Source organism: Stomoxys calcitrans, chromosome 3 (assembly GCF_963082655.1).
Source record: "Stomoxys calcitrans chromosome 3, idStoCalc2.1, whole genome shotgun sequence".
Classification (NCBI taxonomy): Eukaryota; Metazoa; Arthropoda; class Insecta; order Diptera; family Muscidae; genus Stomoxys; species Stomoxys calcitrans.
Window position 1 is genome coordinate 148,899,374 of NC_081554.1, and position 26,090 is coordinate 148,925,463.

At 38.4% G+C, this 26,090-nt stretch overlaps 1 protein-coding gene across 2 annotated transcripts in view; it reads left to right on the forward strand.

Annotated features, from left to right (window-relative positions):
- Positions 1–26,090, forward strand: part of LOC106084721 (AF4/FMR2 family member lilli) — a 462,757-nt gene that overhangs the window by 417,328 nt on the left and 19,339 nt on the right. For both annotated transcript variants that reach the window (XM_013248608.2, XM_013248607.2), the window contains exon 3: positions 22,778–23,498. In XM_013248608.2, the coding sequence (XP_013104062.2) occupies positions 22,778–23,498 (721 nt within the window). The remainder of the gene's footprint in view (positions 1–22,777; positions 23,499–26,090) is intronic.

Consider the following 26,090-nt stretch of genomic DNA (forward strand, 5'->3'; position numbering starts at 1 on the left):
ACAACAATCATTAAGCCAAATTTCGAAGTTCTAGCTCTACCCGTTCGCCCTATGCAAAGTTCACCTTTTCCCAACCTTTTTTGGGTAATATTCGAGGAGGGTCCGGCCCGTGCTGAAGTTTTGTCATACATTTTTTTAGAAAAAAGTCATTCAAATTTTGTTTTTACTAAGAATTTCATTACAAATTTGTCCTTAAGAAAAATAAGTTTAACGCTGCCCTGGCCTCAGCAAAATGTTGTCTTTGTAGGATATTATAAATATGAAATGTTGTCATTATAAACAAAGTTAATGAAATGTTTGTTTAGAATAAACATAATTTAAAATTTTTTTTAGACAAAATCATTTTGGGGGAGCTTGGGCCCGATGGCCCCCCTGGTTACGTCCCTGGTGCTCGGATTACCCGTGCGGGGTTCGTGGGTACGATTTCCAACAGATCTTGGGAATTTAAACCTTAAACTATCTAAGTGAGTCTGTGAAGGACTGCCATTCTTACCTAACCTAACCTACCAATTTCAACCATTCACAGAATTGTCCGTTTTTTCTCTTTCGCCTCTTTTTTCGGTCATCGAAATAGTTTTATAAGGATTTATTTGTAATATTTGTGAAACAATTTCTTTTGAGTTTTCTTTTTTCCACAAACTAATTTTAAATTTGTTATTTTATTTGTGAGCTTTTTATTTTATTTCTCTTCCTTTATATACTTCGATTGTAAGTCCCACCGCATCTTTCTTCGCAGTGGCATACTCTTTATAGCTTCCGTTGCCGTTGCCATAGAAACTGTAGGTGTGTTCATAAGTGAACTTAAACTTCCTCCATTTTCTTTCTCTTTGTACAAACTTTCTAAAGAAACTTTTACGCACTGCTTGGGTACACAAATTCTTTAAGATAGCCGACAAGCTTACATATGTATGTGTGAGCGTGTGCATAACCCAAAAAGAATGCTTTAATTTTTAGTTTTATCTTTTAAGATTGGCATTGGTTTTTTTTGGCTTTTTGATAATCTTTTGTTTTTAGCGGTTTGGATAAATTTGTTTTGGAAGTTCAGCTAAGTAAATACTAACCACATACTTCCAGTTTACTATAAAAGTTTTTTTTTTAAAACTTTATGATTTTTTTATGATGATTTATTCATCAAGACTGCCAATAATAAATCAAAATCACTTGATTCAAATGTACATAATTACAGTCTTATTCATAAAAAAATAATAAAATAGGTTTACAAACCGAAAATAGGCAAAATATGTATTTTTGTTATTCACAAATTAAAGGGTGATTTTTTTGAGGTTAGGATTTTCATGCATTAGTATTTGACAGATCACGTGGGATTTCAGACATGGTGTCAAAGAGAAAGATGCTCAGTATGCTTTGACATTTCATCATGAATAGACTTACTAACGAGCAACGCTTGCAAATCATTGAATTTTATTACCAAAATCAGTGTTCGGTTCGAAATGTGTTCAAATTTTGACAAATTTTGTTTAGCGATGAGGCTCATTTCTGGTTGAATGGCTACGTAAATCAGCAAAATTGCCGCATTTGGAGTGAAGAGCAACCAGAAGCCGTTCAAGAACTGCCCATGCATCCCGAAAAATGCACTGTTTGGTGTGGTTTGTACGCTGGTGGAATCATTGGACCGTATTTTTTCAAAGATGCTGTTGGACGCAACGTTACTGTGAATGAACACATTTCGAACCGAACACTGATTTTGGTAATAAAATTCAATGATTTGCAAGCGTTGCTCGTTAGTAAGTCTATTCATGATGAAATGTCAAAGCATACTGAGCATCTTTCTCTTTGACACCATGTCTGAAATCCCACGTGATCTGTCAAATACTAATGCATGAAAATCCTAACCTCAAAAAAATCACCCTTTATAACCTACGTTTCCTTTAATAAACCTATTTTAAATTTCAAAAAATTATTGTATGATCAACGCCTCTTTAAAAGTTTAATAAGCCAATTTTTGTGTACATTCAAATTACAAAATGGATTACAGATGAAAATTATTATCAAGTCAGCTAGGTACCAGTGAATCTTTGTCCCAGAGCACGACAATTCGATTTCCGAATATACGAAGGAAATTCCTGCCAATTTTGTGCACAAAGGAAGCGAACGAGTCGCGTAAGGAAGCAAACGAATCGCGATAACTGATGAGATCTCAAGGGCTTCGGAGTGAACAACTGCGGACCATGCCTCACGTTTAACGGTTTCGTCTGCTCGAGCGACTTATGCCCATCGTCAAAAAGGTGTGACATTAAGTATAGACTGTCAAATGAACCAAGTGAGAAATATATTCCACTTGTCTTGTTAAAACAAGACGTTGGATAACGACATTCATTGTGATCACCTGTGCCAAGATATAAATAAATAAGATATAAATTCTTACCTGCGCGGATAACCACGGCCAGCGTTCATATCAACAAACATATCTACGGATGGTTGTGTGGTCAGCCCGTGAATTACGATGTGCTGGTAAGTCGAGGCCAGTATGTTTGTATGAACAAATAAATGTTCGTAATACTAACATATGAGTATTTTCGTAAATAACGGCGGACGGACGCTGAGGCACAGTGGATAGAGAAATGACAACTGCACAGTGGCCACGGTTGTCGTAATATGCAAAATGTGAAGTAAATAAGCATAATCTTTGCGGACGGCCAAAGCCCAGAGATGTATTATAGCAGTCGACAACGAATCGTTACATATCGACGTTCAGGTGGAGGCAGAAGAGACGGCTAAGCAAAGAAACCACTACTCATCCCCAATTATCTTCTTGACCTCACTGGATGCGAAAAAAGCATTCATTAGCCTCAGTACTTATTTATAACTCTCAATATGGAACGAGTGAATATGAAGTCACATCTGGCATAGTGCTCCGTATTTGGAACGGATTCCTGCAATGACATACTGCGAATAGAAATGCCAGACGGAACATTTCTAGTATTTCAGTCCATTCGGATAAGAATTGCGACTTGTAGGGGCTCAAGGAGCAAAATCGGGAGATCGGTTTATATACGAGCTGTATCAAGCTATAGATCGATTCAGACCATATTGGAGACGCATGTTGAAGGTCATGGGAGAAGCCGTTCAACAAAATTTCTACCAAATCGGATGAGAATTGCGCCCTCTAGAGGGTCAAGATCCCAGATCAGTTTATATGGCAGCTATATCAGGTTATGTACCGATTTGCGCCATACTTAACAGTTATTGAAAGTCATAATAAAACACCTCATGCAATATTTCAGCCAAATCGGATGAGAATTGCGCCCTTCATTGGCTTATATGGCAGCTATATCAGGTTTTTATGGCAGCTATATCAGGTTATTAGCCGACTTCAACTATACTTAGCACAGTTGTTGGAAGTGATTCCATAACACCACGTGCAAAATTTCAGTCAAATCGGACGAGAATTGCGCTCTCTAAAAGCTAAAGAAGTCAAGACCCAAGATCGGTTTATATGGCAGCTATATCAAAACATGGACCCATATAGCCCGCTTACAATTCCAACCGACCTACACTAATAAGAAGTATTTGTGCAAAATTTCAAGCGGCTAGCTTTACTCCTTCGAAAGTTAGCGTGCTTTCCACAAACTGACGGACGGACGGGCACATGGCTAGATCGACTTAAAATGTCACTACGATCAAGAATATGTATACGTAATGGGGTCTTAGACGCATATTTCGAGGTGTTACAAACAGAATGACGAAATTAGTATACCCCCATCCTATGGTGGAGGGTTTAAAAATGAAAATACACATGCTCGTAATCATATTTTTTTAAACGGTTCTCGCAAGGCGTATTTAATTAGGTGGCCGCATCGGCGAATTGCTACAACAAAGCATCTTTTTTGGGAATTCGATGTATCAAAATTTGTAAACAGGGCGAAAAAAATTCGATTCGCCTTGATATTTACTTGATGATTTTCGGCAAATTTGTTTCGACCAATCAAAGCAAGAAGAAAGAAATTTATTAATTTTTGAGTGTCAAGGAAACACATTTTTAACAATGTTCAAAATACCAATTAGCTCCAGAGGCTTTACTCACAAAAAGTGGCAGGATCGTGATGAAAGTGACCTCTATATCCCTGCTAGATTCAGGACATGCCTATTAAAGTGTGTCGGCGCTTTAAAACGCCACATGCAAGTGAAAATGATGGTTAGTTTCTTCTAGTAAGCCAATACTTCGGCTATTCAAACTTCATTGAGTTTATTGGCATTTTCTTATACTTATATACAGGGTACATAACGGTAAACTTAATCCTATTCCCTTTTCTATTAATATCCTTAAAAATAAACATTTCATTTTGTGAACAATAGGTTGTACTAAACAGCTGTTGAGTACCAAACAGCTGATTTGACTCAAGGTATACTTATTAATTTAGAAATAATATCGATAACACTACAAGTGGCTGGAACATTGAGTTCCGATCTGTGTGCTGTTCATTGGTGTAATGAGAAGCTTTGGCTGCGAGCTACCGGGCGCGTCCACAGGTTGCTGATAGTGGAATGCTCCGAACGGGGTAGCTGCAACGGCAGACGCGTGCAATCAGCGGGGAGTCTCAATGAGAGGCCGGGCGGCACCGACTCTTGCACAAATACTGAGTGCCTATGATGCTCGATATGACAAGTCGGGTTATTGGCGCCTTCAAATAACCTATGGCCTTCTTGTTTCCGCGGCGATCGGTACTTTGGACCGGAACAAGTTTGCTCACCTACGGAAGCCTGGCGAGGATCGACACCTTCACATGGAAATGGAAGATGGCAGGTTTAAATAGTCTTCATAAGGTCATTGTAGCCGTAGATAGCTACAAAGTGAATGCTAACAAATAGCTCCAATAGGAAGAATGTGATTAGAGCTCAATCAGCACAAGGAAGGGCTGTGTTCCCCTTCTTAGCTCTTGGCTATCTGTCGGATTTTCAGGTCATTTGAAAAGGACAGTTAAAGTTTGTTGGCTACGTAGCGTAGAGGTTAGAGGCCACCGTAGCGTAGAGGTTAGCATGTCCGCCTACGACGCTGAACGCCTGGGTTCGAATCCCGGCGAGACCATCAAAAAATAAATGTTCAGCGGTGGTTTTCCCCTCCTAATGCTAGCAACATTTGTGAGGTACTATGCCATGTAAAACTTCTCTCCAAAGAGGTGTTGCACTGCGGCACGCCGTTCGGTCTCGGCTATAAAAAAGGAGGCCCCTTATCATTGAGCTTAAACTTGAAACGGACTGCACACATTGATATGTAAGAAGTTTGCGCCCGTTTCTTAGTGGAATGTTCATGGGCAAAATTTTCAATTTGATACGAGAATGACATTGAAATCATGGTGTGTGGCTGTTTAGAGTACATATAGTATACTGCCAAAATACTAGGTAACTTGGTTTGTTCAGGGGACCTCTCCTAGATGTGATGTAGCTCCCGTTCTTACTATTGAATGTCCTCAAAAGCCTTTGCAATGTTAGGACTTTGACCTTGCGCTGGTCACATGGCGGACTTAAGCTTGATTTGTGGGGATGAGAAGGAGTCATAGACGGTTGAGCACCTATTGTGAGACTACCCTGAAATTTATGGCTGCACAAAATCTATTTTCCTGCCTAAATTATCTTCATGCAAAAGTCCTTTCGCCATTATAGACTACTATAGCTTTAAATTGCAAATTGGCGGGAGATTCTCCAAACCTCCTGGCGGTTTTGTCTTTCACATCGGCTCCAAATATTTTTCTTTTTAATGTTTGGCATTGTATTGACGTAAATTTATCAGTATTCTTCTGCGCTTTTTGAATCTTTCGGGGACGACACAATAAACCTAAGTAATCTGAGTGAAACTTATAGTAAATGAGGTTGCTAGACGCGTGCTATTATGTACCCTAAGTTTAAAACCATAACAGCAGCAAACACAATTTATAAATTATTTATTTTGAAGTGTATATTCTTGTACGGCTGGGTTGATGCGGCCACCCGATAAATACGCCTTTACAAATAGTTTTGTAAAATTAAAAAAAAAAATTGCTATATTCACATACTATTTGACAGATGATGGTATTTCTTAACAGCAAATTATGAAACTACCACATTAAATACCAAAGTTTATATAAATATGTGTGTGTGTGTGTGTACATTGTTGTGTCGTATTGTGCAACCAATAATTGATTATAACATTTTCACAAGGATAACATACATACATATTGTACATACCAGGCCATAACAATATACATAGTTACCATAACAACGTTTGTAATGAAAGATGAACATGATTAAAAAAATCTTATTCGTCTGTTTGCATTATTCTGGGCGAGTTTTTGCTTTCCTTCAATATCCTTAGTTAGTTATCCCTGGAGCCAGCCCAGCGCCTTTAATCTCCCTACTCTCCCACCACCAAAGGCATCAAAGCAACATGTTTTTCGTATTAAAAAAATGTGTGTATAAAAATTATAATAAAAATTTACATAATATTCATAAAATATGTTGATGCCATAGTTCAGCTAGTAGTTCGGGTCTGGTCTATTCACCATTCTATCTAACACTGTTCACTAAAAGTATACGCGGCAATGTGTGTGCTTGTTGTATGTTTTATTAAAAAGGACAAATCCAGAGCGAAACAGCTGAAGAAGAAAGAACGGCATAGATAATAATGATGCGATATGAAAAGGATGTTTGTAGGATAAGCAGGACATCAAAATGACTTTAACCAGCGACAAAAGCTGAGAAATAATAAATACACTGCAATTTTTTTCGTTACACAAATGTTTGAAGCTAGGGGTGTGCAAGTGACATGAATGTGTCACGAGGGAATTATGATTGACTTAATACTTGTACCCAATCACATGATTTTGCATGATTTCAAAATCATTGTGCATAAGTTACTTACTATTAAAATCACGACTATATAATTTATTTTCGTTTGTCATAATTTTTTTTTTATCAGTTGTTATTTTTGTGTGTGCAATTATTTTCCCAAAGTAGTGCAAAAGTAGCTTTATTCGCTCGTGATCATGAGACAATAGGAAAAAGTAGTTCATGACGAACATTTGAAAGCATTAGTAAAGCTGCAATTACATGTCATATGAGCTTTTACTTTCTGTATTCATAAGACTTGTCTTATGTAGTGCTCAAATAAGCGCTCTAATCGGCATGTATTCTCATATGTATTGTACTATTTTTATAAACATGTGTCTACATGTACGTATGCTCGATGAAATGGAAGCTCGATTTAGTCGAATAACTTGTAGGTTAGGTTTAAGTGGCAGTCTGCCATCAGACTCACTTAGGCGTTTTCGTCCATTGTGGTACCACAGGGATAGAAGAAAGAAGATGCCTTCTAGTTCCTACCGTTGAACCATCCAGATCGCATTTAAAAGCCCAGTAACTTGCGAAAGTTCACAACCGCTAAATCTGACAGGTTCACAAAGACATGAGAACTTAAGTGGAACTCCTTCTGACTGCTAGTGCGGGACACACACACAGAAGGTGTTCTATAGTCTCTTCTTCCTCAATGTTCCTACAGCTTCTGCAAAAGGCGTCAGCATATTTTCCGATTAGACAGTGACCTGTCATGACGGACACAATGATTGAAATGTCTGTTTTAGCCAATGACAGCAAAGCAGTTCACCTCTTCAAGTCTAGATGAGGCCACATAGTTTTGGAATGCTCACAGCCCTCCCTTTGTGACCATCTATCATTCGTTGCCCTTCGGGTCTGGTCCTGAAAACTTTGCTTACTTGTCGCTAAAGGTATACCCACAGATTCCAGTGTCCCTGGAGTGTATAAGGTAGTTCCTAGTCTCGCAAGCTCGTCTGTTTTAGAATTCCCTGGTATATGTCAGTGGCCCGGCATCCAGAATAGGTGAATTTTGAACTGTTCAGCCATCTCGTTGAGAGATTTGCGACAGTCGAGGGCGGTTTTTGTGTTCAGAAATTCGTTCTCCAGGGATTTAATGGCTGCCTTGCTGTTTGAGAAGATATTGGGTTGCCCAAAAAGTAATTGCGGATTTTTCATATAGTCGGTGTTGACAAATTTTTTCACAGCTTGTGACTCTGTAATTGCATTCTTTCTTCTGTCAGTTATCAGCTGTTTCTTTTAGCTTGCTTTAAAAAAAAAAGTGTAAAAAAAGTATATTTGATTAAAGTTCATTCTAAGTTTTATTAAAAATGCATTTACTTTCTTTTAAAAAATCCGCAATTACTTTTTGGGCAACCCGAGGGACCACTTCTCCAGTATTTTCACCAAAGCTAAAACTAATATAACGATGATCAGAGAAGCTGTTGTGATCATCCAACGCTTCACAGTCGCATATTCTTGCACTTATATCTTCCCATACCAACGTTATATCTAGTACCTCCTGTCTGTTCCTGCTAATAAAGGTCGGTTTATCCCCTTTATTACAAATCGCCAGATTGCAACTTATAATAAGCCGCTCATCCCTTTCGTTGACATCCAAACTTCCCCATATCTGGTGATGTGCATTAGCATCCCTTCCTACAATGAGGCTTTTCTTTCCTACAGAAGCAGCTTCAACCAGCGATTTAAGGTTTGAAGGCGGTATCTCTGAATCGTGTGCCATATATAGGGTAGCCAGCCAATAATGAGACTTGTTTATTTCAAGGCTGGCTACTACTAAATCTTCAGTGCTTAGCGACGGAAGAAGAAAAACACTTAGACTACCCTGTGTCTCCCATTCCCCGTACCTTTGAGAATTGAAATCCCGGAATTCGTAGTCCACGTACCATTCCTCCACACACCTTGTGTGGATTCTTTTTCCAAAATCCATGTCATATTAAATTTTTCGTACGTATCACTTGATGTGTACAACTTTCAGAGTTGCTTTTTTTGAAATTACATATGACATGTCTGGCCGAGTGATTGGACCTTAAGCGTGAGTAAAATGTTACTCACACTCGCATCTCTCATGGTAACTCACATTTAAATGAGAAAAATAAGAACACATTTTATGAGAAGTTATGTACTTGGTTATTGTTTTTTTTTTACTTCTGCCTTCTACCCCTGGACTTGTCAGCAAATAAATTTGTGAAGTATTCATGGGCTTCACGACCGGAAGTGAAAAGTAAATACATACTACAACAAAGTATGCAAAGACAAAAAGGATCTCTGCCAACAGCACAACATAGATGAATGAAAAATTATAATGAGACTTTTTTGTTTGTATTTTTTCGAAGAAAAAAAAGCGGTGAATTGTTTTATAATTGATTTTTATTGAAAATGAGCAATAATTTAACAGGATAAAAAGCGAGCGATAGATTCAAAGCGTAATCTGATTGACAGCTATTAAACGCAAAGCAATTAGGATAGGTTAGGTTGAAAAGAGGGTGCAGATATTATCCGTCCAATGCCAGTATTGACACACCTAAGCCAGTAATCGGCTTGTTGTGCGCTCTAAAAACTACAAAGTAGCCTCTAAAAAGAAAATTTTAAGTTTGGAATTCCGTGCTACTTACAAAATTCTTAACTGTTTTCAATACCACTCCCCTCAGTTGGTTCATGTCTGGTATTGTGTCTCCACCTAAGTGCCGGTATTTGTTAGACGCGAAAGCCGGGCAATGACAAAGAAAATACTCCAACGTCACATCATCTTCCCCGCATGCCGTACACATGCTATCACTTGCCGCACCGATTTTACATAAGTGAGCTCATAGTCCTATGTGTCCCGTTATGATATCAAAAGCTATACTGACCTTCTTGCTTCCTTTCATTAATAGCCTCGTCTTCTCACGATCTGCATCCCCCCATAGGATTTTCGCTGTTCTAGCTACCGTTTCGCTGTTCCACAATGTTGCATGCGCATTCGTCGCTCACTCCCTTAACTCGGACTGCGTCGTCCCGAAACGCTTCGCGTTAACCAAGTTTATTGACGGCAGTCCTCTGGCCTTCACCGCCAAATTGTCTCCCCTATCATTTCTCCTTACTCCGTTATGGCCCGGCACCCAAACGATGCGGATTTTGCCATCCTCAGAGAAGGCGTTAATCTCCTTCTTACACTGCAAGACTGTTCGTGACCTTACCGTCCTGGTTGTTATTGCCCTTATGGCAATTTTACTCACTCAACGTCCTCGCGTTAGCACCACACCATTTCAGGACCGTATTATGGTCAGGCGGTCTGAAACAGATATCGGTCCCGTGTTACATGATATTCCAGATGATAATACTACGCTTTCGTCAATCGAAGACTGTACCGATGGCAGAAGTGCCTCGCACTCGACTTCAAGGTTCATCTCAGGTATCCGATCGGTAACCTCTTCCCTTTCTTCCAGGTTTCCTATCGTCGCCTCGATAATACCGCGATGGTATGAGCTGTTCCCATCCTCAATCCATTCTCCCATCGCCTCAGCACAGCAATTAGAATAAATAGGAATTTTAATCATTTAGCCTAAAAGCTATTAACTTTCTTACTTAATCTCATCTCAAAGTAGATTTCCATGCAACTCGGTCTTCTACGCTCCTTCTCCAAATTCAGTTACCAAGTTTTGAGCTGTCTTTCTTGGGGTTTTGGTCTTTTCCTTCTGCGTTTACCATCAGGTGTATTTTTAAAAGTCTTCATAGCTGGGTCTTCTTCATTCGTTCTGGCAACATGTACTAGCCAACGTAATAATTTGATATGTTTGATTAACGTGGTTCAGAGTGGTTCAGATCTAGAGTGGTCCATACATTTTACGAACAATCTTTCTCTCAATTGTTTCTTTCTTGTGATGGTATTGAATTGGCATTGCCTGCTTAGTCCAACGTATCATCTTATTCTTCTTATTTCAAAACTGGTGAATAAGTGGTCCTCACCCGCACTCAGTATGTCGGTTATGCGTTCTCCCAGCCAGATCGCGCATACAAGCTGATACATAAGGGCGATAGCGTAACGCCTCCGGTTTTAAATTGTTCGGCTAGCAATACATCGGCTCCTGCTTACTTGTTATTCTTCAACCGGGTTACTGCTACATAGACCTTTTTCTGACTTTCTATACCATTTTTTCTTTCTGCGAAAGAAAAGTCTTAATTCTTTTATTACTTTTCCTTAGCCTGACGCGTTGCAATGTATGTAACGTTCTTGGCTTCAGTAGCATCTTGGCACTCCCTGTCGTTCCTTTGATTTCTTGAAAGAGGATTTTGGTAGCAAAGTACGGAATTTGCAATTGGGTCGCTTGGGCGCAGTATGCAATAAGGTAATGATCCGAATCAATATTCACTCCTACGACTGTTGATGAATTCCTTCTATAGTGCATGACTTCTATCTCTTACAACATATCTAATTTGGTTGTTCACTACTTAACCATGGGGCTTTGTGAATATCACTATGTTTAAATCTGCTGCTGCTTCGAGGGCGGTCCCAACATTTGCCGACCTGACATAAAGATGGCTGTAGAAGTATGAAAAAAAAAATTCGTGAAAATTGCATATTGGTTTCATTAGACCTATCCAAAGCTTTTTATCGTGTTGACCTTACAATTGTGACGCGAAAGCTTTGTAATATTTTTGACCTTTTGATCACGGCATATACGCTCATTTTTTCTAATTTATAAGAAAGGACGCTACTTTTTTTCTTAAAATGGTCAAGCATCAAGTAAAAAGTCAGTCAAATCAGGAGTTCCGCAGGAGTCTGTAATTGGGACTCTGCTGTTTACTATGTATTTGAATAATTTGCAGACGATATAAACTAATTTTTCATCATAGATCGGCTGAGGTTCTGCCGATGGCAAATGATAATACTTTGCGTAGAGTTCAATGTTGGAAGTCTGCAAATAATTTGGTACTGAGTGTTTCGAAGACTAAGGCCTTAAGATTTGATCATCACCATCAAGGAAATTTTTTTTTTTGAGTATTGACAAAAACCTTTGGTTCTTGACCTTCGCTTGCAACCATGGCGGAATTTTAACGGGCCGTACGAGCTACAATGACAAATACCGAAGTGTCGACCTATTGAGATGGTTACGCCAGAAATGGCTAAAAAAATTCATAAAATGGTAATGAGCATTTCAAAATGTACTGTCCAACGTACATTGGTGGAAATTTTGATTGAGAAATTTGTGCGCAAGACGGATGCTGCGTTTGCTGTTTCAACAAGGTCCCAATGGTCCCATTGCTCCAGCACCCACATTATTTGCCAAAACCAGTAAAGAAAGGGAAGAAGTCGGGCGGAGCCGACTATATAATACCCTACACCACCTGGTGTACGTGGTACTTTTTATATGTAGGACTTATCTCGAAATCTAGTCAGACTTTAATTTGGATACCTATTGAAATATCAAATAAAATATCAATATCAACTTGTAAGATTTTCCTACGATAGGACAGCAAATTTGGATTTCTACATCCTTAAAAGGAAATATCGGATAAAAGACTATATGGGAGTTATATCGAAACCTGCGCCAATTTTGATGACACGTTCTGGGACGTCAAATAGAACATCTCATCTCAAAATTGTGGCTTTTACTGCCTTAAAAGTCCATATCGGATGAAATATGTACATTGGAGCTATATCTAAATCAGGACTGATTAAAACGTCTCATGCTAAATCGGACGAAAATTGTGGTTTCTACGGGCTAAAGTCTATTTCGGATGAAAGATATATCGGGGACCTACAGGGTGGCTGATGAATATTGCTACAATGATGAATATTGCTACATTTTTTTTTCGGTGTATGGAATACATTTTTCTTTTATTCATGTTAAATTAAATTATTAAATTAATTATTAAATTATTATTAATTAAATTAATTAATTAATTAATTAAATTAATTATTAAATTATTATTATTAAATAGAAAAAAAGTTATTACATTTTTTTTTGGTAGCGGCTTTCATCAGCCACCCTGTATATCTAAATCCAAACCTAATTTTATGAAATGTTGCACACGTATTAAGACGTTAAATAAAACACCTCGTACCACATCTTGTTAAGATCGGACTAAAATAGTAGCTTCTACAGCCTTAAAAGACCATATCGATAGCGTTCGTCCTTGGGCCATAAAAAAGACTTGTGCAAAATTTCATGACAATCTGAAAATAAATGCGATCTGTAACTTGATCACAAGAATACATGGACAGGAAGACGGACAGACGTACCGACTGACAGACGGACATAGCTAAATCGACTCAGGAAGTGATTCTCAGCTGATCGGTATACTTTTCAATGGGTCTAGCCCTTCTCCTTCTTAGCGTTGCAAACAAATGCACAAAGTTATAATACCCTGTACCAACGTGGTGGTGTAATAATACCCTGTACCCTACACCACCACGGCAGTTGCAGTTGACGGCAATTTTAAGGAGATATACCGTTCTTACTATAAGCAGGGTTTCGAAGTTATTGAAAATCCCTGGAACAAGTCTATCGAGCTAGAAGGAGGTTTTATTGAGAAATAAAGCAAAATTTTTCAAAATTTGTGGTGTTTTCTTTGTTAGGTCAGCTACTTAGAGACCTCCCTCGTAACTACCATATTTTTTTGCCATGGCAAAGTCTATTAGCGTCAATCTGTAATCGAATATTTTTTCGGGGAGGCTAAATTTTTCGACCGTTCTAAACCATTACACTTCCTTCCCCTACGACGCTAATGTCGGCCTTGTACTTTTCTAATTTAACCGCCAGTGCGTATATTATATACACATTCTCTGTGCAGAGTTGTGGCATTCCAGAGCAGATTCGGAAATCAGCGCCCTTTTTATCTTTTGTCAGGGTACTCAGCGCCTCGAAATTGTTACTACCTGCAACTTGAAATTAAGGCAGCTACACTAAGTGACACCACGGGGAGATCAGTGACCATCATTAAGATGAGGAAGGATTCAAGATTGGCCTAGACTCCTTCACTTATTCTCACAACTTGTCCTTACCAAAGTAATCGTTCTATTTTAATATGTTGCGGTGTATTCTTCTCCTAAATTCTCCAACAACACAGATTGGTTCATACATTATTTAAAGAATTTTTGTCTCAAATATGCCATGTATTGCCTCATCTGCTTTTGCCAGTAACTGTCCTTCTAAATCTCTAAAATTTTATTTTTTATTCGCATCGTTCTTCCATTGCCGATTTATTTATTCTTTCCAAAGAATTTTAAGAGTTGATTTTTATCTATTGTAGAATCATAAAAATGAGTGTAAAAGCTGACGCATCTAAGGAGAATAGAAGGCGTATCCTGGTAGCTATACCAATAGAACCAATTTTTCATTCTTTTAATTTTTCATTCGTTTTTTCTATTTTAAATAGGACTTCTTTTCAATATTCTTTTCTATTCAATGTTTCTATTTTTTATTTTCATTCCTTGAACTTTCTCAGTTCATGGTCTTTTAACATCCACCTAGACACAATGCGTTGATGGTATACAAAACATGATTGTGATGCTATTTAAGAGATAATGATTTTTATCTAATGTAAATGCTGTGCTCTAAAGGACAGGCACGTAGTTAAAGAGAAGTGTGTAGTGTCGTTGAACTTTATGTCAATTTATCCCAATAGTATTATCTCTAGATATTTACGCATTTGATGTTACAACTTTTTTTTTGCATCCCAACGATTTTTACGCTACTTTTTTATATAATTCATTGTAAGATGAAGGGTATACTGACTTTTTAATTCCGTTTGTAGCACAAAGATCGAACAAAGAACGCATCCACATAAAATTTTGCACAGATTTTTCTAATTTATGTAGTTGGTTGGGAATTGTAAATGGACTATATCGATTCATATTTGACATCAGCCCTCATTTAAACCGATTCTCTTGAATTGATATTCGATTGAACTAAATTTTGGCACGTAGGATACATCTATGAAAACTAAAACGTCCGCCTGAAATGGCCTATAAATTGTTCTATAAAACAAATATGCCTAAAAACTGTTCCCCCGATTTAACTTCCTTGTTTAGCATTTAAAGCCAAATACTGCCCAGAAAAATTCATAAATATGTATGTATACACCCATATAAATCGATGCAACGAATTAACTTCTTTAGGATCAAGAGGTGGTAGTTATCATCCAATTTGACGTTCTGTTGTGACTCACAACATTCATGCGAATTACTGACATGGCCAACATATAAAACAATCTGACAACTTCACAACCCATCGGCTTCCTCTGCCTGGTTTATAGTCAGCCTGGTTACTGGGAGACTGACCTCCTTCTGACGACGTCAGAATTCTGAATGAATACTTCATTCATTGCCATCAGGGATTGGTTGTGAGGTATGTTTGTCGCCGCCAGTACCGGAGAAATGTTCTTTCCATATCCCAAGCACACTATCTATATCAGTTACCAGATTTCCCTTTTTTGTCTCTGTAGGAGGATGTGACAGAATAAAGGCCTTTCTGTTTGTAGTTTAATTCTTTGGAGAGTAATTGTTCGATTCGGTTCACTTCTTTCAACTTCTGTCTTCTATGCGTTACTTCTCTCTGTGTCTCAATTCGACAATCCTGGTACCATGGATTCCTTGGGACAAGGCGTTTGGTACTTAACTACGGACTTTGCTGCTTTTTCCCATGCAGTGAGCAACAGTTTGCCAGTACCCCGCAATACATTCGGGACAAGGAATGTGTATAAACTCAAACTTTATACTTATTTTTTTATACGAATTATTAGTTTTAAAATCATGAACTCGTAGTCTAAAAACACATGAATTGTATAACAGTTGAAAAGGCACTGAAATTAACGTAACGAAATGTAAATGTCATGAAAAAGTTCTAAAAAAGTCACAAATGCTGAAACTCGGAGGCTTCATGGCGGGCTTAAATAGATAAACTCGACCACTTCGTCAGCAGCAGCATTCGAGTCAGCAATAAATTGGTAAAATCAGCCTAACTCCTTGTTTTACTTTCCCCTCTTTTTTATTCCGCTTTACGGACCTATTTCACCTTGGTATATTGGTAAGGACTGTGATCCCACAATACAGTCCACAACCAGTTGATGGAATTGCTTGGATAACATCCAAACCATCCTCATCTCATTGGAGCGGGCCCCTTACGTGCTGGACGTCTCCACCAGTTTTATTCAGAATGCTTTCTCCGGAATTTAAGTCAGTTTAGAGGAGTATGCCATTGCCATCTATTGGATTTGTGGCTGTGGCTTTCCAAAGTCCAATTTCCGACATGCAGTGTCGAAACGTACGTTTCTTTCGTATTTGTTTCTCGATTTAATACTGCTTTTATCGCTATTGCTCTGTGTTTATCGCTCTGTTACAAAACCTAATTAAAATCGTAATTTTAAGAACATAAAGAATATTATGTAATTATACATTTTAGATCCCAAAACTATATATTCGCTTTGCCAATATTATTGCTAATTTTTCACTTCTCTTTGCTTACTTTCAGATTTGACAACCATTATTAAATAGAAAAAATGAATACGAAACCCACACAATAACCTCTATATTCTGCCTTCTGCTACTAAAACCCAAAAAAAACAGCAAATAAGACCATTCACAATTTTTTGTTGTGTTTTTGTTTTATCAACAACAAAAGCAATATAAATTGATGAACAAAATAATTGAAGCCAACAGCAATCCGCAATATTTTCAAAATCAAAAGAAATATAAATCAAACTAAATAAACAATTCTAAAATTTTAAGCCGAAACAAGAAGCCAAACACTATTTTCAAACAATGAAACGGAAACCAAAAATGCATTTTAAAAATTTGAAGTCCTACAAGTATTTCTTTCCCAACCAAAATTCCTGCAATATTGTGGAACATAAGTACTTTTTTATCTACAACGTTAACTTGCTCCAGTTACAAATAAAGGAGGTGTAATATGCAATATGTATGTTCGCGTTTCCAACCAAAAATTAAAGTAATTCAAATCAAGTAAGAAAAACCTAAACAAGATCTGTGCGATCATGTCAAGTTCCTTATGAAATATTTTATAAATTAAACTTCGAAATAACAGTTCGTTATACCGCTATCGTTACGAACAGCTGCAGCCAACTTCGCTTCTCTTCTTCCTACGTCTCTCTCACTCGATATCTATTCATCAAGACGTGTGGTACATTTATTGCAATGTTTTGCGTTACCTAGGTCTGACAATTTGATTGTGGCTATAACAACAAAAAAAACACCTAACCACTAACAAACAAAACCATCTGACTAGAATTATTGAATTCCGCACTGAAAACTATAACGAGCAGAAGAATAAGCGCCGGCAACAACGTGTCTACGACGACGGCAGCAGAAGAATAATTAACAATTATTTTTAAATAATTTTGTTTGCAAGTAAGTTATGTGTTTTTGCGTCTTGTCCCATTCATAACAAGAACATTACCTTAAATTCACACTTTCCCACGAGGGTGAGCGACAAATATGTTAGCAGTTTTTGTTTTGAAAATGTGTAAATACTTCCCCACTACACTTTCTCTCTCACTCTCTCTTACTGTACGTGTATGTGTTTTTGTTGTCTTGAATTACTTTTGCATTTGTTGTGGCTGTAGTTTTGGTTTATTTAAACCACTCGTTGATTCGTTTTTGTGTGTGTGTTTTGTTTTTATTGTTCTTTTCGTATTTATTTATTTAATTTTATTACCCTTCCCCTTTGTCTCACACTTATTCATATGTCGTCCCTCATATGATGTAGTTGTAGAGTTGTATTTTTGCGATTTTGTTAAAAGTACGCGTCATCATTAACCGCAACCCTGACCCTGTTGTTTTCTCTTTTACATTTGTATTGTAGGCATTTATTTATTTATTTTTTTTTTTTTGTATATTTAGAAACCGACAACTTTGCCGGAAACGTTTTATACCAATGAAAATAATATGATGGGCCATTTTCCATTTAGATTGCCTGTACAACTAATTGGTGTTCGAAGAGACTGTCATCCAGTGTATACCAAGAAAGTAATAGAGTCATGTTGCCAGCTGATGTTTCAATAAATCTAAATGTCAAACGATTCTTAACACAGCTGTGATTGTTTTCCAATATTTAAGACATAAATGCTGGTACCTTTACAGTAAAAAATTGCAGGAGACTTAGGCAAACCTTTGTTAATGTTAACCCAGAGAAGACTGAAATATACCTGTTCATGAGGAAGACGTAGGTGGGCCAATTAACGCACCACGTTTGCTCAACGAAACGATTTCGATATCTGACAAGGTCAAATACTTGGGTATGATCATGGACAGGAAACTGAATTGGACGTGTCACATTCAGGAGCGTACTGAGATTTTGGGCACTATGTTAACGGGCCGTAGGCTCGAAATGGGACCTGAATCCGAGGATGGTCCTCTAGATCTACAGGAGCGTGATGAGACCAATACTAACTTAAGCCTCAGTAAAGAAAGTACAACATAAGGACCATACAACAGGTTCAGAGAACATGTTGTCTTCGCATAGGCGGAGCGATGAGGACCACCTCCACTAGGGCGTTAGAGACTATTCCAGATATTGGCTGACCGACCAATTGACATACAGATTAAGTGTGATACAGCCACTGCGGCTATGAGACTTAAGGCGATGGGAGAATAGATTGAGGTTAGGAGCAGCTCATACCATCGCGGTAATAATCAAGGTCGGAATCGGAAAATGGAGATCAACCTTGAGTTTGAGTGCGAGACACTGCTGCCAGCGGCACAGTCTTGAACTGACTTGTTGGACCCTAGTATTGCCATCTGGAAGATCATATTACGCGGATGAATCAAAGCTAGAGGACAGAGTGGGCCTGGGGGTCTACATTGAGAACCCAGGGACTGATATCTGTTTTAGACTGTCTGACCATAATACGGTCCTACTGACGGAGATCCGGGCGATCACGGAATGCGTGAAGTGGTGAGGTGCTAACGCGAGGACGTCGTGTGTGATCTTTACGAACAGTAAAATTGCCATGAGGGCAAAATCCGCATCGTTTTGAGTACCAGGCCATAACGGAATAATGAAAGGGTAGACGATTTGACGGTGAGGCCAGGGGACTGCCGTCAATAAACTTGGTTAACCCGAAGCCTTTCGAGTTAAGCGCGAGTTAAGGGCGTGGGCGATGAATGTGCATGCAACACTGCGGAACAGCGAAACGGTCGGTAGGACGGCGAAAATCCTATGGGGGGATCCAGATCATGAGAAGACGAGGCTATTCGCGAAAGGAAGTAAGAAGGAGGTCAGTATAGTTATTGGTATCATAACGGGACACATAGGACTACGAGCTCAGTTATGTAAAATTGGTGCGGCAGGTCATAGCATGTGTAGGGCATGTGGGGAAGATGATGAGACGTTGGAGCATTTCCTTTGTCATTGCCCGAATTTAGAGTCTAACAGATACCGGCACTTAGGTGGGGACACAATACCAGACATGAACCAAATTAGGGGCGTGGCATGAAAAACAACTAAGAATTTTGTAAGTAGCACGGAATTCCTAACTTAGATTTTATTTTTCAAGGTTACTTTTTAGTTTTAGAGATCACAACAAGCCGATTACTACTGGCTTAGGCGTGTGTCTATAGTGGCATGGGGCAGATTAATATATGCACCCTCTTTTCAACCTAACCTAGCCTAAGGCAAGCCTTTACTCTCCTTTGCTATTTATTTAAATCAAGCTGCTGGTTATCAGAAAGAAACTGTTCGATGCTGCAAATTGCTGCTGGAAAGAAACCTCCAACAAAAATTTGCAAGCCCTCGTTTTTCAAACTATTAAAATTTTGCCTGTTCTCACGTTTTCTCCCGCTCTCTTCTGCTGGCAAAAAAATGTACACGAACGATTTCTATTAAAAATGTTTGCAAACTCAAACATTTTTGAGTACATTAACACACTAATGTCGATATTCACAAAACTTAATGCAGATTTATAGTAGGTTTATTTGACAGATTTCCCTTATAAAACTGTCAAATAAACCTACCGCATTAAGTTTTGTGAATACCGCTGTTACTCTGTTCCTCTTTTCCTGTGTAAAACTGCCAACTTTCATTATTTATGCCAATGAATTCTATAACAATTAAGAAATCTAATGAAATTTTACAACCGATAAGTCGGCATACAGCTGACTTATTGTAAATAAACTACAAATGAAACTATATGGATCGAATTGTGGGAAAAATAACAAATGTAGGTGTCTGTTATAATCGCAATGTTTTATTTTGCATTTTATTGTTCAAATTAGATGTTCTACATAGATATCCAGTGTTAAGCTATCGAAATCATGCGATAAAAGTCAATAGCATGTACTCGTACTTTGTTACACTATTTCTTTTTTCTCTCACACTGCTGGGACAAAAATTAGGTTTGGTTAAAGTGCTCGTGTCTAAAACCTCGATCGCCAGCAGCTTTCCCGAGTAAAGGCCTTAGGTCCATAAAGCTCTCTAATGGCTTAATAATAGAAGGTAAAGTCACCTTTCGAAAACAAACCATAGTACGGCACAAGACAGTAAAATGAAATCAGGAGCGGGAAACCATAACACATGACTAAAATGGAAGGGGGCCCGGCGATATTTACTCATACTTATTCTTACAATTTCAGGTTAGAAGCAAAATAAATTCGCTGACAGGTAGGAAGAGTTGGTCAACGACAAAAAACCGAGGACACTACATGTCAAAATCAGTGTTTGGTTCAACTCCGATTTTGAGTATGTTACTAGTTCGCATGACATAATTACCAGGTAGTGTATACAGCTGAGTACAATTTTTTCGCGCGAGTTTTTCTCTGTCAACACACAACGTAAATGTCGCGAACTAGTAACATACTCAACATCATAGTTGCATTAATCACTGATTTTGACAGATAGTGAACACACTATTTTATTGCTTGGCAACTGCCACTGCATGTAAATTAATATATCTTGCTAGTTCACACCATTTTTCGTTGTTTTTATGTGTTATGACTCTTCACTAAAATGCTGTTTGGGGTACACTATCTGTAAATGGATTTATCTAGGTAAGTAGCACATAATGTGTTTAGCCATCGCCAACTCTTCCTCTTCAGTACAAATCCTGTAAATGTCCACCTCTCCCTCGGATACCGCCTATTCTTCCTTGATGGCTCGGGACCCAGCAAATCCTGGAAGCATTCTGTCTCTACTAACTAGCATTTCAGAAGTGAAACAATTTTTTCTTCTTAAAGGCTGGGACTACGTTTATTTGCTTTTCACAGGTGAATACACATGTTTTTCTCGGTTGTTTTTGAAACACTACAAAAATGTCAATGATAACATACTACTTTTTGACAATTTTTTCATAAGTAATGAGGGAATGTCCTACTAAATGAAACTTCAAATGTCATACTAATTTAAGAAATACACTTAGATCCATGACTTGTCTCCTTGAAAAGTTTTTTTATTGTACATATTATTTTCATCGGGTTAACGATATGTTTTGAAAATTGCAGATTATTCTGTTCATCTTTCGGCATTTTTGTGGAAAACTTAACAAAATATCATAATGGTTGTCAACATAATTATATGAAATTTTTTGTACTTTGTGCTTGTTTTTAAGTACTCCTTTTAAGTCATTCACATGTTTTTAGTTTATACGTTTTTTATATAAAGTTTAAAAGTGGTTGACGTGAAATACCGAATAGAGCACCAACTCGAAAACAAGACATAATCATTTAATTTTAGAAAACAATCACTTGAAACTAAATGTTATTTTCAGCATTTGTAAAACCAAAACAAAAATGAAAACATTGCAACTGAGTGCAAAATGAATTCATTTACAGGTAGTGTAACGCAAACAGCTGAGTAAACTATCTGTCAACGAGTTTTCAGTGTGAGTGTATTATAGTTAATATAATTTTTTTCCATAACACAGCTCGGGCCATAATAACGAAAATTCAGAGTTGCGCCAAACACTAATTTTGACAGGTAGTGTCCTCGGCTTTTTGTTTGTTGGCCAACTACTTCTACCTGTAAATGAATTTAACTTGCTCATTGCTCAGTTAGCCGCTTGACTCTTACGAGTACCTTTGTGTACTCTGACCACTCGCTTTTTTTATTCAATACCAACGTTCTAAAATGCTTCATGGTTTGCTTCCAACATTTGTAAAATTTAATTTATGCAATACGTCTCGAAAATTAAATAATTTTAGTCCAAATTTTGATACAAATAAATATTATGCATAACAACGATCTTACAGTTCGTTCACATCGTTTGAATGCCCCTTTAAATATTTACATTGCAATATCGTTAACACAACTCTGGTGGTTTCGCCCATCATTCACAATATGCAATGAATACACTGCTATTGTGACTATAGACGAATTCTTGTTTACAGGGCATGAAACATATGGTTTCCATTGAAATATGGAAGCTATCAATCTTTGTGTGTTATAGGATTAGATGCATCTTTGTTGAAATCGCGATAAATCAAAAATGGCAGACTACGAAGAAATATGTAGATTTTGGGAAATAATCTTGTGAATCAAATGTATTAAAAATTTATAGTGTTCGCAGCAATCAAATGCGTATTGTTAGTTAAATTTTTCACAAAAAAGTTAAATTGTATATTTCGCAATAAAAAAAATAATATCCAATATTTTTTGGTCTACATGAGAAAACGCACATCTATATGTAATGCAGGTAAATTGTGATAAGGCCGCCGATAATCAACCCCTATCAATGCGAACGAAGAATATTCCTAAGGGTTCAACGTTCTTTGTTTTAGCTAAATTCCTTTTCAGCTTGTTTTGTTCTTGCAATTATAAGATGAGTAAATAAGTGCATATGTATGTATACTTAAGTACGTCCTTGGAAAGATCGGGGAAAATCCTTCGATTATTTCATCCTCTAATGTATGTGTTTTATTATTTATGGCTGATTTTTTGCTTCTTTATTTACAATAAGCAATTTTTTTAAAGGTTTCATATGCTATAACTTTCTCTTTTTTAATTTGCTTCTTTTCCAGAATGGATGACTATGAATATGAGCGCAGACAACGAAGAGAACGTGAAAAATCGGAAAGGCAGCAGGTGCAAACATCATCATCATCCAATCGCGAGGTAGCACTTTTTCCTGAACCCCGACGCGTAAATCCATCTGAAGATGACGACGACATTGCCGCTAAATTGGGTGACTATTCCAAAGTCAAGGAATACATTAATCTTTATACCGTGGGTTTCAATTCGGCTCACCGGCACATGCCCGCCAATGCGGTGCTTCCGGGCATCGTGCCAACAAGTCCGGCATCATCTGCAGTTGGTGCAACTTCATCGTCAATGGCACCAATAACAGCATCCTCGTCATCACGACTGCTTCCGCCACCACTTTCGTCGCAATCACAACAACCCCCACATCACTACCAACAGCATCAACAGCAATTAAGACAAGCGCCTTATGTTAAACAGGCTGATAACAAACCTCCATACAATGGACGTGGTGGGTATCCTGGACAACCCGTAAACCGCTCAAGTAGTGGTATGGCACCACCCAAAGGACCACCGGGTTCTTCAAGTTCCCTATTGCCACCAGCAACAACACATATGCCAAATGGACGTCAAACGTCATCATCATCATCGTCAGCGAATGAAAAATCATATCTAGGGCCGCCAGCGGCCACGACGCACAATGGTCGATTTTCACAACCTTCTGTACCAAAACAACGCCAAAAACCTGCATTTCCACATGAGGTGAGAATATAATTTATAAAACTAAGTCTAATTGATATCCTGAACAAAAAGTCATTACATATTTAAATGAATATTGAATCAAATAGTTGTGAGCACGTACATGACTAAATTCTCAATTCCAAGTATTAAGCTAATAATAATAGTTAATAAGCTTTTGTCCAAACATAACTGACTCCAAATTCTAAAATTGGTTTAAAACCGTATGTTAAATGCAAAGCAAAGTTTCTCTATACATATTTGGACAAAATAAGGTATAAATCAAAGGGTTCCCGCCAGTGATTTATCAAAATATTAACACGATTCGAGTTAATTTTTACATTGGACTAGTCCAAAAAACATATCTTCACTTTTTTTTCCAAAAAATTTTAAATTTTTAAACTTAAGAAATGCTGTCAGCATTATTTAATATTTTGTGGTCACAAGTTTGTATTAAGAGAACCCCTTTCTATTCTCGAAGCCAACATATAGAAGGTTTTGGGAACTGATTTTTGCTGTCCATGTGCAACCTACGTCGGGGATATTTCTATATAGATGCCATTAATAATTTTCTTCTCATTTTACATATTAATTTCTCTTAAGTTGCACAATTTTTTTTTCCCGCAAAAAAAAATAGTCTCTTCTTCCTCGACGTTCTTACAGCTTTGGCAAAAAGTTACTGGCAAATTTCAGTCTGCCAGCATGTTTTCCGATCAGACAATGCCCTGTCATGAGGGACACAATGAGTGAGACGTCTGTTCTAGCCTCTTCTAGTCTAGATTATGCCACATAATTTTGGAATGCTCTCTGGCCCCCCTTTGTGACAATCTATCATTCGTTGCCATTCGTGTGTTGTACACCGAGGCAGCCCTTGCCGATGAGGGATTCCATCGGGTCAATCCGGTACGTACAACCGGTTGCCATGGGATTGACCTAGAATGTGTAAATCTCGCAAGTTCGCGTCGTAGGCGGACATGGTAACCTCTGCGCTACGGTGGCCTCCAGCAGTGGTCGAAGCAATTTGCCTCGCCAGAGGCATTAGGTATAGCATTAAATTCTGTGCATCAGATGGTGTCGTCCTCAGTGCGGCTGTGATGCACAAACAAGCCATCCTTTGTTTGAGTATTGAACTGTAGGTGGACTTTTGAACCGTCCACCAGACCATAACACCATATATCCACAATCCCATGACAGCTGGTTGTACGTACCGGATTGACCCGATGAAGTCCTTCATCGGCAAGGGCTGCCGCCTCAGTGTACAACACACTGCTACAACAACAACAACAACCATATATCCCCGCACGGGATAGCTGTGAGCACCACGCAGGGTGGAACATTGAGCTGCAATTTGTATGTTGTTCATTGTTGTCACGAGAAGCTTAGCTGTGAGCTACCGGGCGGGTCCACAGGTTGCGAATGGTGGAATGCTCCATACGGAGTAGCTGCAGTAGCAGTCGCGTTTAATTATCGGTATCGAGCGAAGAGGCCGAGCGTCACCGGCTCTTACACAAATACTGATAGTTTATGATGCTCTATATGAAGAGGCGAGCTATTGGCGCCTCTAAATAACCAATGGCCAACCTGTTACCGCGGCGATCGGTCGTTTGGACTGGCGAGGATCGTCACATCCACATGAAAATGTGGTTACAATAATAACAATCATATAGCATTATAGGTGTTACAACTGGTTTAAACCCCCAACTTTTGCCAATGGCCCTCTTTCAGGGGTATACGGCAAGAGTTGCCTTTCTTGTTCTCTCCGAAATGTTGGATTTGAAATTGAATCTCCTGTCCAGCAAAACTCCCACGTATTTTGGGCTTTCAGTGAATGGAACATACTCTCCTCGCAAGGAGACAGGTGCCACTGTATCTTGTATCTCCTGCTGAAAAGAACCATCTCGCTCTTGTACGGATTTACGCCTAGACCACTTTCGGTAGCCCACTTTGCAGATCTGGGAAACTTTCCCCTAAGCGCAATAGCCACGTCATCACAAATAAAATATTGTTTATGGCTATGTTCCAAATCAGAGAAGACAGTACACCTCCTTGAGGGGTTCCTCTGCCGACCCATGTTTTTAGATCTACAAATCCCAAGCCTACCGTAATGCATCTTTTAGTAAGAAAGTTTGTTAATAACTTACTATACTCCCCTGTGCGAGGTTCTTTGCAGGATACACGCTTTCTACAATGACCGCCCAAAAGAGGCGTGGGTGTATGTTGTAGGTTGCAATATGGCCACGAGTTTTTTCACGAACCAGGACGGTGCTTATCCTGGGGTTGGGGAAGCACGACATCTGGATACTTATCTTGTCAAAATACCTGTCTTGTCATTAAAAATTTGCAACTTAAGATCTTCAGCGTATGTGGTGATGAGAAGTTAGAGACAGTCGAATACATTTTGACTCACTGCTCTGCGATTGTGGTGAGAATGCACAGGCTTATGGGTGAACACCTATTTTCGTGCCTGCCAAGCAGCATTCTCTTTATATTGGATTACTCTCTACTACTTTCGCCGATGAAGGTTTTTCTTCGTTCGCCTGGATACTTTGGTTTCTTGTCACCACAAATAACTCGCCTTGTAATATCGAGTAAAAGGCATTCAGTATTTAGGTAAGA